The 15,510-nt window shown below is 58.4% G+C and overlaps 2 protein-coding genes across 4 annotated transcripts; both read left to right on the forward strand.

Moving 5' to 3' along the window:
* The first annotated feature begins 1,933 nt into the window (after window positions 1–1,933).
* AQP5 (aquaporin 5) lies at window positions 1,934–5,438 on the forward strand. The gene is made up of 4 exons (XM_005514583.3): window positions 1,934–2,393; window positions 3,690–3,851; window positions 4,097–4,180; window positions 4,656–5,438. Exons 1-4 carry the CDS (start codon window positions 2,031–2,033, stop codon window positions 4,830–4,832), a joined length of 786 nt encoding a protein of 261 aa, XP_005514640.1. The 5' UTR covers window positions 1,934–2,030; the 3' UTR covers window positions 4,833–5,438.
* Window positions 5,439–12,710: 7,272 nt separating this feature from the next.
* On the forward strand, window positions 12,711–15,441 carry LOC102093594 (glucagon-2). Of its 3 annotated transcripts, none has more exons than XM_065043482.1 (5): window positions 12,727–13,305; window positions 13,797–13,905; window positions 14,465–14,605; window positions 14,765–14,846; window positions 15,220–15,441. In XM_065043482.1, the coding sequence occupies exons 2-4, from the start codon at window positions 13,805–13,807 to the stop codon at window positions 14,826–14,828; spliced, it is 306 nt and encodes a 101-aa protein (XP_064899554.1). In that variant the 5' UTR covers window positions 12,727–13,305; window positions 13,797–13,804; the 3' UTR covers window positions 14,829–14,846; window positions 15,220–15,441. The 3 variants fall into 3 exon arrangements, with proteins under 3 accessions (XP_064899555.1, XP_064899554.1, XP_064899556.1); XM_065043484.1 differs by having other exon boundaries at window positions 12,743–13,305; window positions 14,768–14,846; XM_065043483.1 differs by lacking the exon at window positions 15,220–15,441 and having other exon boundaries at window positions 12,711–13,305; window positions 14,765–14,955.
* Window positions 15,442–15,510: the final 69 nt, after the last annotated feature.

Below are 15,510 nucleotides of genomic sequence, written 5' to 3' on the forward strand. Positions count from 1 at the left end.
AACAATAGGTTTTGCACGGCACCTTGCTTCACTCCAGAAGTTTTCCCAATCGTTTGCAGCCTTATTTGGTTATACGGGCCGGAGGGCTTTGCTCGGGGGTCGTTATCCGCGCGGTGGGGAGCGCGGGAGGGCGCCGCTTTGGGCTCCAGGCTGCGTGGCGCAGGAGCCGCCGGCGCGGCCGCCCGGGAGGGAGCTGCGCGTTGCGAGAGGCGCGGGAGGCCGGGAGCGCGGCGCAGCCGATCCCGCCGGAGCCACCGGCTGAAGGGAAGTGGCAGAGCAATTACTCCAGCTGGAACCCGGCCAGGGTGTCTTGAAATACCAGCTTGCAAAACTTTCACCAAAACACGCCAGCGGAATAGGTGTTTCTAGGATAACAGATCTGGGCTTTAACTCTGCAATCGTCCCCGGGGATCAGCAGAACCAGGTGAATGCCATTATTGGGAATTAACGCTGTAATAGATCCTCAGTCCCCCGAGACTCTCTGGGGCTGTTTGGCTACAGCTGGAGCAGAAAAGCTCATTTATTTGCCACGCTGGAGGAAGAATTCCCCTCCTCGTGCTCTGAAGAGGAATCCCGCCCGCTCCTGACCCCGCAGCACTCGTGCGGGTCTGCCCGCACCCAGCAGAAGGCAGCAGCAAATACTATTTTTTTTAGTGATTTTTAAATGTAAAGAGGGATGTAAACTATTTGTACCCATCTCTTGCCTGCGGAGCTTTTGCTGGGTGACCCCAGCCCGGATTTGCCGTGCTGGGCATGGAGAGATGGGATTGCTTGGGGAAGGTGAGACGCGTCCAGCCCAGAAAGCAGAGCAGACCTGGAACCCAAGACTGTTTATAAAAACCAAACTAATCCTGGCACCAAGGACAACAAGGAAATGAAGAATTCATTGTTAAGTGCCTTCTTCCACCCCAAAACCTCAAACCCCAGCAGCTCCTGTTGTGCCGCCCTGAGAGCCCCCTCTGTGCTCGCCGCCAGCCGGGGTTTGCAGCCGCAGGGGTTTCGGATGGGGACGCCAAGGGACGCCTGCGAACACGGCCCGTGCCCATGCAGAGCCCGTGGCTTTGTGCTGGCGTTCCCAGGAGCAAAATCACTGACCTCATTGAGCAATAGCTTGAAAAGCAGAAAGAAAAGAAACAGGCCCGAGTTGCCCGGGGTGGGAAACACCCTCCCTGGCCATGGGCAGCGAGCACTCCCCAACCCGCAACCCCAACGCCAGCGAAACCCACACCTGCTGCTCTTTCAGGAGCAGCGGAGCAGAAAGGAGGCAGAGAGCCTGGTTCTCCAGGCGCCAGCGCCCTCTGAGCTGCGCCATCCCATCCGCGCACCTTGGGGAGTCCCCGACCCCCCTACAGATCCCGGGCTGGGCAGAGCCTCCCCCAGACCCCGTCCTGCTCCCGGGACCATCGCAGTCTGCTCGTTTCCTGGGGCTGAGCTGTTTCGACAGCCTGGGAGCAGCTCCAGGTGCTTCGCTTTGATTTTACCTTCCAACACCCCACGTACACTGAACGCCCGGGGACCCCGCGCTGGAGACCCCCCAGCCCGGCAACGGGAACACAGCTTTCCAGACCAAAACAGAACCCTCTCCAGCCTGCGAGCACACGGAGCAAGGCAATGTTAACTACACCTCTGCCAACGAAACACCCAGCACCTGGCAAGAGGTAGTAAAAGGGAAAAGCGGAGGAGGGATCACAGCATCATTATGCAACCGCGTTATCTAACGACCACAGAGACACCCTATAGGGGCTCTTTGTTTGCAGAGGGAAGGAGAGAGAAATGCCACCAATATCTGAGTCACTGGTTCACCAAGAGGCTCCGAAGTTATTTTCAAATGGAAACTTTTCCAGTTTCACATGATAATTTGGGAGGACTGGCTAATTCCCTGGCTCCACCCCTACCCTGTAAGACAGCTCCCTGCCGCTCTTGCATATATAGATAGGTATGGCCCCACCGCTGGCTGCAGTCAGCAGAGCCTGGAGACAGAGGAGACCTAAACCTCCTCCCTTCCCAGCCGCCCTCCACCTGCTCCCACCATGAAGCAGGAAATACTGACCCTGGGCTTCGCTCGAGCCATCTTTGTCGAGTTCCTTTCCACGCTCATCTTTGTCTTCATCGGCCTGGGCTCAGCGCTGAAGTGGCCGTCCGCCCTGCCCAGCATCCTCCAGATCGCGCTGGCCTTCGGCTTGGCCATCGCCACCATGGTCCAGGCGTTCGGCCACATCAGCGGCGCCCACATCAACCCCGCGGTGACCATCGCCTTCTTCGTCGGGAACCAGATCTCCATCCTCCGCACCATCTTCTACGTGATCGCCCAGCTGGTCGGGGCCATTGCCGGGGCTGGCATCCTCTACGGCGTGACGCCGGTCAACACCCGTGGCAACCTGGCCATCAACGCGGTAAGTGTCCCTACCTGGAGACGGTTCACCTTGCTGCGCGGGGTTGCTTTTCCTTGGTGCCGGCGCCAACGCGGAGAGCCAAACACCTAAGGACGGTTGATCTCGGCACGTCGTCCCACACGCACAGAGGGATGGGAACGGGGTAGGAGCAAACGCTGGCATAGCCCGAGTGTTGACAGGACAGCTTTATTGTGCGGGGTAATGCGTGGCATGTTTTCTTCCCTTCTTTAGTAAGCGCTTCCTTTATCCCAAGGTCCCGAGTGAGTCACTCGCACCATTGAAATGCTCCTGAGTGCAGCCTCTGCACTGGAGATTAGTGCCGGGATAGGAGCTGCGCCAGGACGGAGCAGGGAGGGCAGGGAGCAGAGCCCAGTCAAACCAGTATGGGCAGGGGGAGCAGAAGCCCACTGGAACCAGTGCGCTGGGTGAATTGGGAAAGGAGGTGGATGGAGCAAGGTGGTGGAGAAGAGCTGGAGAACAAGCAGAGACTGCGAGGGGCAGGGGCTGCTCCTGGAGCACGAGGGGAGACGGTGGGACCCCCGGAGATAAGTGGGGATGAGGGACGTGTCTCAAACTCTTGGGGTGATGCTGGGAACCCACCACCTGAACTGGGGCCACGGAGCAAGCACTCCAGCCCCGGTCTGGACTCCCCCAAGCAGCAGATGCATTGCAGAGGGTTCAAGCACCAGGACGAGGTGCTGTAACACCCAGTATTCCCACACGCTCCCTGTCCCAAATCAGTCAGCTGTAGCAGCCTGGTTCACTTTGTCCTTCTCATGCCTGGGGAGTCGAGTCCATCTGATGGCCCCCAGTTAGCACAGAGACACTGGGACAGCGACTGCCCATCTTCCCCCACGGCTGCACCCCAACCTCCATCCCAGCCCTCACCCTCCATCACACGCCGGCTGCTCCGCAGCCTCTCGGGAACGTGCTCCACAAGGTAGCGGGAACAGAACCGGGATCTGGCGGCTCGTGATGAGCAAGGGGGAAAGAAGAGCAGGAAAATGGGACAAATCAGTGCTGGATTTGGTGGGAAAGCACCAAGTGTTGCAGACACGAAAAAGCGGAGAGGTGGAGAGCAGCGGGGGTGGAGGCCTTCAGGAGGGAGATGCCGTTTGGAGAATTAAACATAAAGATGATTTCTTACCCTTTGGGGAAAGGAGCAGGGAGCCCAAGCAGCATCTGGGCAGGGAACCTGGGGGGTTCTTGTTCACGGCTTTGCCAACCCAAATCCACCAGCAAAGCACCCAAGAGCCCCCTGGATGGTTAATTATTGTCATTCTCAATGGTTCGCAGCTCAACAACAACACGACCGCGGGCCAGGCCCTGGTGGTGGAGATCATCCTCACCTTCCAGCTGGCCATGTGCATCTTCGCATCCACCGACAACCGCAGGACCGGCGTGGGCTCCCCCTCGCTGTCCATCGGCCTCTCCGTCGCCGTGGGCCACCTGGTGGGGGTGAGTGTCTGCGCAGGAGGGCCCGGGTAGGACAGGGCTCCCCAGGACACTCCCGTGTGGTTGGGACCAGAGGGAGCTGTGTTGGGAGAGGCAAAATGGGACACATCGGGGCTCCTCCTTCATGACGATGGGGGGAATTTCCAACTTTCTGCAAGAGAAACAGCATCGGGGGCCACCGTGGTCCCTGCTTGTACCGCTCAGCAACGTGACGCGTCTTGACCTGGTCTCCTTTCCACACTTGACAGATCTACTTCACCGGTTGCTCCATGAACCCAGCCCGGTCCTTCGGGCCTGCGGTGGTGGTGGGCAAGTTCAGCTCAGCGCACTGGGTGAGCAGGGCTGGCTGACGGGGGGCGGCAACGGCCACGGGGGTCCAGAGCCTGTCCCAGGCCTGGCAGGACAAAGGGAGGCTGCGGTACAAGGGAGGTTGTCCCCTTGGGCTATGGGTTGTCCCAATGGTGCAGAAGCAGCAAGGGGACAAGCATAAACCCCCCTGCAACGGTACCTGCTGAGCTAGGGCACCGTCTAAGGCTGACAAAGCCCAGCTTAGGTTTTCCACTTGCCCAGCCTTGCCTGCAAGATCAGACCCAGCCTTGCAGAGCAGGGTTGGTCCCTCCTTTCCATCTCTGCACACGTCAAGAGCTTGATGTCTTCAGCAAGCAACAACTAGGGGGATTTCTGCCCCAAAAGCCTCCCGGAATGGGTCTTTGCGTCTCTAGATGTGGAGTGGGGAGGGATGCTGGTGGGACGGATGGAGCTGGTGCCTCCGAGAGCTGCTCTGAGACTCCCCTCGGTACTTTCCAGGTGTTCTGGGTCGGACCCATCCTCGGGGCTTGCTTGGCCTCCATCCTCTACTTCTACATCCTGGTGCCCTACTGCATGAACTCCTCGGACAGGATCGCCATCGTCAAGGGCACCTACGAGTCGGAGGAGGAGTGGGAAGAGCAGCGGAAGAAGTCCATGGAGCTGACCGCACCGTAGGAGCGGCCGCAGAACTCCAAGCAGAAGGCGGGGACGCCCCACACATGGGCTCATGTGTGCGCCAGCGCCGGCAACAGCCACATCCAGCCACTGTAGACTCTTAAGCAAAAGTCTTTCACTCAAAGACCACCCGTGACTAAGAAAGAAAGGTGTATCGCAGCGTCTGTGTCTCTAATCCCTCTCTGAGTGCGAGCGCTAGAACCTCTCCTAGCTAAACCGCAGCCAGCTAAGGCCAGCGCAGGAGGCTCAGCCCCGGGCAGCCCCTCAGCGCTGGCTTTACAGCCTCTCGGTTGCACCCCTGCCCTCCTAGGCGTGAGTTTTGCACGTTTTGCGGTGCACGCAGGATTTCACCCCCGCCCCCGAGGGCCAGGGATGGAAACACCCTGCAGGTACCAGCGAAGAGGAACCAACTGCTTTTGGGCAAACGTCCCCCGCTTTCTCCCCGCCACAGGGCCCGTGCTGCTCGTAGATGCTCTTCACGCATTAGCTAGTGCTGGGGAGTCCTATTTATTCGTGGCTGCAGAAAGAACGTGATTTTTTCATTTTGTGTTGAGATCTTTGTAATATAGTGCGTTATTTATTGTGAATAAAGGAAATTTTAAAACAGTCACGGGCATGAACCTGCTCGGGTGCCAAATTTTAGGTGCAAAAATAGGTTAAGCCCAGGGTAAAAGTGGGTTAAGCTGGATACAGAAAATGGGTTAAGCTGGATGCAAAGCCACCCCCAAAGAGCCGGGGCAAGAGCGTTTGAAGTGTTTGTACCCCAAACGCTGTGGCAGGTGGTGCCACGAGCAGGCGGTTTGGGAGGTGACAGCCGCTAATCCTGGGGAGGATGAGGAGGCAGCAGCGCTGGAGCGGGACCGCGGGCCCGGGGAGCTGGAGCCGTCTCCGCGGCGGGAGGAGCCCAGATCCTCCTTCACGCATTTTCCCCGTTTGACTCAGGGCTCTCTGCCGTACCAGTTCTCCCGGCCGGCCCCGCGGGCGCCCTCGAAAACTGACCCAACGCCTGCCCGGCCCCGGCCCCACACCTTGGCCGTGACCTCCTGCCGCAGCCCTGCTCTTCCAGTTCTGCCACCACCGCTGCCAAAGCTCCGCGCTCCCCACCTGGGCACCGGGACGCGGCCACGGCGCCGGCCCCGAAACCCAGCAAAGCTCCAGCACCACAGCCCCTCTTCTTGCTGCAAATATGAGTTTTCTGCCAAGGAGGCGGGAGAAACGTGGCCGGGATCTCCCCAACCCCAGTCGGAGGGCGATGTGACCTTGGCAAGGAGGTGGAAAAGCCCTTGGTTTGGGTCACACAGTACAGTAATTAGAGTCATTCTGCATCCCAGTTTAACCCTCCTACCTCACCCCTCCTCAGGGATGGGCTGAGGTCCTCAACCCTTCCGTGCCTCAGTTTCCTCTTGCATTAAGTGCAGGAATATTCAGCCCCTTTCTCTTTGGGAAGGGGCAGGATGGCCTGGAAATGCCCCACAGACACACTAAAGCCCCTGCAGACCCCAGAGCAAAGCATGGGTCCGGGGCAGCTCAGGACCCCAAAGCTGCACCCCACAACCTGGAGCTGCACCCAAGGGCTGCGTTCAGATTCCACCCCCCCGAGGCGGGAACCCTGAGCATCCCCTGATTTTGCTGCTCCAAACCGCATCCACCCTCCCGCTGGGCCCAGCACCCCACGGCCACCCCGCTGCGGAATCGGGGGCCACCCCAGCACCCCACGGGGGGCCCCAGCTCACCCCAGCACCACCCGCACAGTCAACAAGCAGGGGAAGGAGCCCCGGCTGGGTGTGAGTCCTCCCCGGAGATGAATCAGAGCATCCTGCAGCACCAGCTCTGCGTCAGCGCCCAAAGCATCCAGGTCCTGGCTGGAAAACACGGGCGGGATGGCGCGGGGAGGGCTGGGGTCCCCAGGAAGGGGGGACAGGCATTTAACCCCCTCCCCAACGCCCAGGTGTGGGCAGAACCTAAACCCCGCACTAAGTGCTGGCTGGAGCCCGGCGGGCGCAGCAGCGAGCCCGGCAGCGTCCCCGTGCGATGTGGAGCTCCAGTGCCTTCCCTGGTCCCTACTTCATTTAATCCGGGCAGAGAGGCTGCATTTAATCCGGACCGGGAGGCCGCATCTAATCCGGACCAAACCCTGGCCCCCAGCGAGCGCCGTGACCTTGGCTTTGCTGGGACCGAACCCAGGTCGCGGCTGGGAAACCCCGAGTTCCTCCTGCCTGTTCCAACCTGCCCAGAAATGGGAAAAACAGCTCTCAGAAAACAAAGACAATTGTTTTTAAACACTGAAGCTTCTTCAGCCCCATTTAATGAGCCTGTTGCTGCTCAGCACCACTCTCTTAGCAGAAATAACCATTTCACATTATAAAATATACACAGCCGATGTTTTGCTCACAGGCTCGGACGGTGCAAATTTGGTGTCGGACGCAGCAGCACGTTGGGTCAGGATTTGGCACCCATGGGACAAGCGTGTGCTTGGGCAGACGTGGGGAAACGCAGCACTATGACGCACAGAAATAGGGAATAAGAGGAGTATTGCCCCAAATAACCCGCACACGTCCAGAGGAGAAGGGCGCGAGGTGTCACACTACGGAGGGCAAGAGCAGATCCCTACGGTGTCTGTTCCCACCTCAGCACCCTCCTGCAGCCCCAGAGACCCTCGCCCAAGCCCGGCAGAGCCGGAGGTCATGAGCAGGTGGCCCAAGGTGGGGACAGGGAGGGAATGGGTCAACCTGCCCTGGACCAGCACCCCTGGGAGGGCGATGGGCGCCCCAGCATCTCCTGCTGCCCTCTGCTGGGACGCTCCCTGGAGAACAAACACAGGGACGGGACAACCCGCACTAGAACGGGATGGGAAAACCCAACCGGTTCTTGCTCCCACCGCCATTCCGCTCCAGCCACAGCCCCTGCGACCAGCGGTTCCTCCCCCCGGCACACGGGGCCGCGGGCTCCGTGCCCCCCGGCTCCGCTGCCAAGTTCCCCATCGCCCAAACGCTTGGCCCCGCTTCGCAGGACCCGGCCCGTTTGTTCTGCAAAACCCTCCTGCAAACAAGCAAAGTCCGGCGGCGGTTCGGATATAATGGGGCCTTGTGCGGCGGGCGGCGCCATCAATAAAAAGATTAATAAGAAGGGAAAATAAAAAAAAATAAAAAAATAAAGGCAAACGTGCAGCGAGGTCTGCCCGACAAAGGCGCTTTGTGAAGGAGCTTTGTTGGGAACGGCCGGGAGGTTTCCCAGGTGCAGCCGCCAAGCGCGAGGAGGATGTGAGGATTTAGCAAGCGAGAAGGGGATTAGGCGCAGCTTTGTTAAACCGCAGCCCAGCACGGGCCTCTGAGCTGCCCGGCTCCCACCCGGGACACGCACGCTCAGGATTTGGGGTGGTTGGCTCCAAAACAAGAGGTTCTCATGCTTGTCGCTTCCAAGCAGCATCGGGATGCACGAGAGGCCGAGTCCTCGAGGTCCCTCCGTGCAGCAGAACTGCAGCGCTGGGACGGAGCTCGGCTCCAAACCGACCCGACAACCACCACTGGGCAACAAAATAAACCAGATCACCTAGCAGGTGCCCCGCGGGGCACGGACCCTTCTCTGCGGCCACACGCCAACCCCATTGGCGAGCCAGCGAGAGCGCCCATTGCGCATCGGCAGCGCGCAGGTTGACATAACGCCCCCAAAGAAAGGAAAAGGATGGAAACAAACTTAAAGTACCCTACACAATTCGCCTTTTTAAAGCAGCACCGAGAACCATCAATTCCCCTTCCCCAACAATTCTTTGGGCTTCGACACCCGGATTTCCCCTCGTTCCAGGAGCACATTCGGCTGCAGACGGAGCAGCTGGTTTCCCAACGCAGCAGCACCGGCTCCACAAAACGAGCCCTTCTCTCCACTCTTCTAAAAAACTCCTATTTTTGAAGCTATTTATTCAAACAGCCGCTCAGAGGTCAGAGTCCATAGGAATCGTGATAGGGTTATCAGCACTAATCACCACCGTAAGGAAAAGGGATATAAAACATAGCCGGCTTATTTTGTTCCAAGTAGATAAGGAAACACCTATGGGTGTTTCACAACGAAATCCCATAGGAACAGTTAATCAGTGGATAAAAACCTCCATTTAAGCCAACTGTGTAAACACACACCTGCGAGCGCTCACGACACCAACCGGCTCCTTATCTGCGCGTCTTTTTCCTGGATTTTTGCCACACTGGGTTACGATTTTGCTTCGTGTTTCGAGCAAAAAACCAGCGGCTGAACAGCGCGAGGTGCAGAGCTCAGCCGCGCCGCGGGGACAAGAGCCCGCGCTCGGGTTCACTGCGCCCCGTCCGGCCCCCAAATACTCTTCTTTTTCCATGGAAACAGCAACGCACCCCATGAACACCCCTTTGCTCCAGCAGCCCCCCAGGCTTGCAGCACAACAGCACCTTGTTGCTTTAATAAGGCTTTTCCCACCACCCAGCACGTCCACCCACCCCGAGACACCCCGACGAGATGTCCCACGGCACCGGGAGCAAACGTCCCGCTGCTGTGTCACAGCTGCTGTCCTCGCTGCTCAGCACCAGCCCCACAGCCTCAAAATGAGGCCAAAAGGGTTAAATCAGGCACCTAAGGCTGCAAAAGGAGCTTTTCCAGGTCTGAGTGCAGCCCCGTGCCAGGGGGGGCTCGAACCCCCAGCCCCAGCTCTGAGTGCGGCCCCGTGCTGGGGGGGCTCGAACCCCCAGCTCCAGCTCTGAGCGCGGCCCCACACTGGGGGGCTTGAACCCTCAGCTCCAGCTCTGAGCGCTGCAAGAACAAATTCTGCGCTACCCCCTGGGAAGGAGAAGGCTCAGCCAACTCAAATTAGGCAGGAAACAGCGGGGCAGACAAGCTCCCCGCTCGGGGTGGAGGAGCCGAGCCGTGCGGCCGCGGCAGCTCCCCGGTTCCCATTCGCCATCCCCTGGGGTGGACTGAAAACCATCGCCAAACATCGCGGCTGAGCAAACAGCCCTTCTCTATATAAACAAGCAAGTGAATCCCGAGGCGTAATTTGTCATCTAATTGCAGCAGCACACCCAGGATTAATTGTTGTATTTGAATGCAAAGGAGGTTTGATTTACGGCACAATCAGGTTTCATCAGCCGGTTACCAGATTGCTGCCAAACCAAAGGCCACTGCAAACAGCCGCAGAACGTCTCCAACAGGGGAGGTTTTGCAGAGCTGAGGGGTCGAGGGTGATTTAACTCCATGCCAGCCTGCTCAGGGCCCATAGAAATCAGGGTGAAATTAAAATCTCCAGGCTCCACTGAGGACCTTTCAGGCTCCGCGTGAGGGTCTGGAAGGTTTCTAGCAGGACACGGGCAGGAGGAAAACTCAGGTAAGAAAGGAAACCTGACTAAGTTTTCCACATTTCAAAGCCAAGGGAAATAAACCATTAACCACCATCTCCCTTTATCTCAGATGAACAAAGGTAATTTAAAGAAAAAGAAACACCCAAACCTTAAACAAGGATTTTGGCAGCTTGTGGGTACGTAACCACCGAGGTGTGGAGCCAAACCTCCCCCAGCTGCCCTGGCCCTGTTCTGCTCCACAGGGCCCCAGTATGGACCAGCAAGGGCTCAGGGCTGGGCCAGGGTGCCCCAGGGGACCCATCCTGCCCATGCACCCACAACCCACTCAAAACCACCCAAGAGCACCCAGCACAGCTCACAGCGAGTGTTCTCCTCCTGCAGGAAAAGCCCCTGAGAGCACAGGGGACCAAGGGACACAGACCTGATAACCACACAGGGACGGAGGTCCAGACTCCACAGGCACCAAGGGCTCAGCCACACATCCACATCCCCCTGCCCAGGCTGCTTGCCGGGGTTTGATCCAAAGGGGTGAAATGCACTAATTAACCCGGGTGAAAGGACACAGCCTGCACTAATTAACCCAGGTGAAAGGACACAGCCTTCACTAATTAGCCCAGGTGAAGGGGCAGAGCCTCTAACGTGACCTTCACATGAACTACGGGGAAGAGAATGGATGGGAAGAGGATGGATGGGAATAGGAAGAGAGGAGCAGAGGATGGATGGGCAGGGGATGGTTGAGCAGAGGAAGGTTGTAGAGGATGGATGGGCAGAGGAAGGTTGTAGAGGATGGATGGGCAGAGGAAGGTTGTAGAGGATGGTTGGGCAAAGGAAGGTTGTAGAGGATGGATGGGCAGAGGAAGGTTGTAGAGGATGGATGGGCAGAGGAAGGTTGTAGAGGATGGATGGGCAGAGGAAGGTTGTAGAGGATGGTTGGGCAGAGGAAGGTTGTAGAGGATGGATGGGCAGAGGAAGGTTGTAGAGGAAGGTTGGGCAAAGGCAGGTTGTAGAGGAAGGTTGGGCAAAGGCAGGTGGTAGAGGATGGATGGGCAGAGGAAGGTGGTAGAGGAAGGTTGGGCAGAGGAAGGTTGTAGAGGAAGGTTGGGCAGAGGCTGCCACCTGCTGTCCATAAAAACCTCTCCAAGTCATCAAAATGGGACAAAATCCAGATCTGCCCGTGCAACTTGAAACCTTTAAAACCCCACGATGCCACCAACACCTCAGCCCAGGCAGAAGGGGGAAGACGCAGAGGACACTTGGGAAGGCGACACCACCACGTCCAACGGGCTGGTGAAAAATCGCCCCTGGGCAGTAGAGAAAGAGTCCAGTAGGATGTTTCCCCAACCCGCCCTGAGCACTGGGAACCGCAATTAAGAGGCAACACAAGCACGGCGCCGGCTGAGCCGGATCTCTCTCTGCTGAGCTCCCAGCGCCGCAGACACCTCGTGTGCCTTCCTGGGCCAGGGGACATCGCAAACAGTGTCACCACAAGCTCATTTGGTGGTTTAATACACATCCCAGCCAGCAACGGGCAGGAGATCTGCACCTCTCCTTGAAGGTTGAGCTAATTAATGTCCTACCTTCCTCCTCTGATGTCAGGTTTTCTCCTAAGGCCATTGCTGGCCCTAATTAAAAGCCTCTTCAAGATGAGTGTCCCCCGAAGACCAGACATATTTTGACAGTGACAATAATTACAGAAACCTCTTCGGTAGAATAATAATAATTACCCAACAGTGAGAGAAAGGTCCACTCGCGGCAGAGAAACCAGAGCCCCGGTCTCTTCTGGTGTTGGGCAGGGGACGAACACGGCCCAGCCTCCCAGGACTCGCTCTCCTCTGCCCGTTGGCCGTGTCTCTGTGGAAAGGGCACGTTTAGTCCCGTAGCACTGAACCGTAGACGTTCCATAGCCAAGAGCCCCCCAAATACCTCAATGCTGCCCCAGAAACGCATCCTGAGCGCGAGCAGCCCTCCCGAGCTCAGCTGCCCCCCCAGCACCTTTGGGGACTTGGCTCTGAGTCCCCCCGAGCACCTTCTCCACGGCCGCATCCCGTTCTTCAGGGCCTGCCTCGGTTTTGCTCCTCTCAAGCCTTTTTGCTTGACTTTATTTTTGGTTCAAAGTGCCTGTTTCCCCTGCACATCTTGTTCCAACCCTGGGAGGAGCCCGGGTGTCCCGCGGGAAAAGCGCTGCCGCAGGCCCGCGGTCGCCCCAGCGCCTCCCGTCACCCCCAAACCGGCAAAACGACGTGAACAGCCCCAGTGTCAGACGTGGCCTCGGGGGCAAAGCCAGGTCTGGATCTCAGCGCCGTCTGCCCAGCCCAGGAGCTCTGACCCCACTTTCCTGTGGTGGGAAGCAGCAGCGGGCGCCGGAGCTCTGACCCCAGTTTCCCATGGGGGGAAGCGGCAGCGGGCGCTGGAGCCCTGACCCCAGTTTCCCATGGGGGGAAGCGGCAGCGGGCGCTGGAGCCCTGACCCCAGTTTCCCACAGCAGGAAGCAGCAGCGGGCGCTGGAGCCCTGACCCCAGTTTCCCATGGGGGGAAGCAGCAGCGGGCGCTGGAGCCCTGACCCCAGTTTCCCATGGGGGGAAGCGGCAGCGGGCGCTGGAGCCCTGACCCCAGTTTCCCATGGGGGGAAGCGGCAGCGGGCGCTGGAGCTCTGACCCCAGTTTCCCACAGCAGGAAGCAGCAGCGGGCACTTGGGCACCCGGACGCCGCTTTTACCTTCTTGCTCGTGCTTTTTTCTGCACGTTTTTTAACTCGAGCCGAAGGTGTTCAAAAGGGCAGAGAAATCAGCCCCACGCACCGCGTGCTGTGGCAACAACCTCACCCCAAAGGAGGGAACCACAGGTGACTCCTTTGCTCCAAGACCTGGAAAAACAACCCAGGAAGGATCACAAAGAACAACAACCACCCCCACCCCCTCGCTGAAGCGTAACTGAAAAATACAGCAACAAGCGTATTTTTTTGCAACAGCCCCACTTAAAAAATCCTGGTAATGATTCATAATGACCCATCCAACCAAAAGCAGCAGCGGGGCTGACCCAGCCGTCAGCCTCAGCGTCCTGCTCGCGAGCTTAAAAGCGCCGGGAGGAGAAGAGTTGAGCCACAACCAGCTCGGAGCAGAAGCGGACCCGGCTGCCGGAGGAGGGTTCTCTGTGCAGACAGTAAGTGCCTTTTCCTCCCTTCTTAACCACCACTCCGAAATTAAACCGGAGTGACGGAGGCGCCTGTGACAGGCGACCAAAACTCTGCGTTTTCCAGCAAATGAAGGGGAGGAGGGTTGGTGTTTTGCTCCTCCTGAGCTGCTAAGACATCCAGCAAAGAGGAGAAATGCAAACCTAACTAATTAACTCTTCTGAAAGCTGCTTTCTGCGCAGCTAACGGTCGGGAAGGTTCCCCAGCACCGCGTAATAAAGTTTATTGTGATTAATTATATCGTTATGTTACACAAACCTGTTCTTGCAGCAACGGCGGACGCGCCAATGGGCGATTCTGAGGGTGCGATTTTTCATGTGTCCCCATCAAAACGCTGCCGGGACACCTGGCGGGAGGTTTTCTCGAGCCGGAACTGTCCCCATCGTGCTGCCACGGGGCTGGGGGGTCGGTGACAGTGACGGTGACAATGCTGGATGTTTCCATCTCCGTTCTTCCCCAGCGGAGCCGATGCGGACGGGCCGGTGGCTGCTGCTCGCCGTGCTGGTGCTTGCCGCGCTGCTCCCAGCGGGGCGGCCGATGGGCCCCCGGGACCCGGGGGACACGTCCAGGTAGGGGGTGGTGGCAGAGGTGGCCGGGAGGTGACACCCCTCGGTCACCGCTGCTGCCGCTCTCCCAGCTCGGGGCTGTTGCCGAGGGGCTGCTGGGTTTATGTTTATCCCCAAACACCATCACCATGTGTGTCCCCAGGATGTCTCGGCTGTGCCAGCCCAGAGAGGGGACACGGCAGGACAGATGCTCCAGGGACAATGCTGAGCCCTGGGGGAAAAACCCCTTGGGGACCTTGTAGCGGGGTAACACTGTGCAGGGGGGACCCTGACGTCGGGTCTCCGTCCCGGAGCTGGGGGAGCTCGATCTGAACTCGGGTGACATGAGCACAAGGGGACCGGGTGGAGGCACAAACCCAGCGCAGCCGAGACGTGGGGGAAACACATTATTGCATGTGAATATTGCACGTCAGGACCGGTGCTCCAGAACCCTCTGAAACCAGAAGTCAATCTGATGCGTTATCATCTCCCGGCGGGTGCTCCACACAACACGGTGCTTCCGAGGGCACAGCCGTGACGCCGTGATGACCGCTAAACCACGTTTTCCTGCCCCCACGCGCAGGTGGCGGCTGAACGAGCCCCAGAGCGCCCGGAGCTCCAAGCGCCACTCGGAAGGGACCTTCAGCAGTGACTTCACCCGCCGCCTGGACAGGATGAGGGCCAAGGAGTTCGTGCACTGGCTCATCGACGCCGATCACTACAGGTGGAGCGGATCGCGAACAGCGCATCGCGAACAACGTATCGCGAACAGCGCACCACGAACAGCGCACCGCGAACAGCGCACCGTGAACAGCGCACCGCGACATTTCCTGCAGTTTCAGGGTGCTTTTTGATTTTCTCCCGGGTGTTTTCTTGTTCTCAGCAGCTCCGCGAAGAGGTTCCTGAAGGACTCGCCCCGCAGCGTCCGCCTCCCGCTGCTCCTCTGAGTCACCCCAAGGGCCAAGGTGGGCAGTTCAAGCCAAATAAATCACTTTTACATTAAATGCCACAAAGCGGTGGTTCCCATGCAAAGCGCGGTCCCTGCGCCCGACGCCGCTTCTCGTTTTGGCTGCATCACCCGGGTTCTCCTGTGGTTATTTGCTATCAAATAAGAAGGAAAATCAAGCTGTTATGGGAGGGATTTCATACTTTGGGGTGGGATGAGGCTGGTTCTTATGCCTTTTTCTGACATTTCACACTTTATTTCATGGCGGGATCCCCCATCATTTGCATTTCCAGGGATATTATCGTGTTCCATTATCACCGCTGTTTCAAACTCCTACACTGATTTTAGGGGGAATTTCTATTCCGTTCAGCTGTTGGGATTCTGTTCTTTAGGTACAATTGGATGGCAAATGGAGGCAGCAGCTCCCAGCAGCATCGCGTTGGCCCCTGTGCGGGCGGGACGGACCGTCACCCGCGTCCACCCCCCGGGGCTCCCTGCTCACCCCAAAACCGCCATTCCAAAATTCCCCAGAGCCCCGGGTTCTCCGGCTCCGTTTGCTCTGTAGCCGCAGAACCGCAATCCCCGAATTGACAATAAAACCTTTGGTGAATGCAGCAGCCGGTTCCTGGTGTGTCCAACCCCTCCAGCAGCCCAGGGGGGGCGGGGACACCGAGGCTCCATTG

The sequence above is a fragment of the Columba livia genome, chromosome 29 (assembly GCF_036013475.1).
Source record: "Columba livia isolate bColLiv1 breed racing homer chromosome 29, bColLiv1.pat.W.v2, whole genome shotgun sequence".
Lineage (NCBI taxonomy): Eukaryota > Metazoa > Chordata > Aves > Columbiformes > Columbidae > Columba > Columba livia.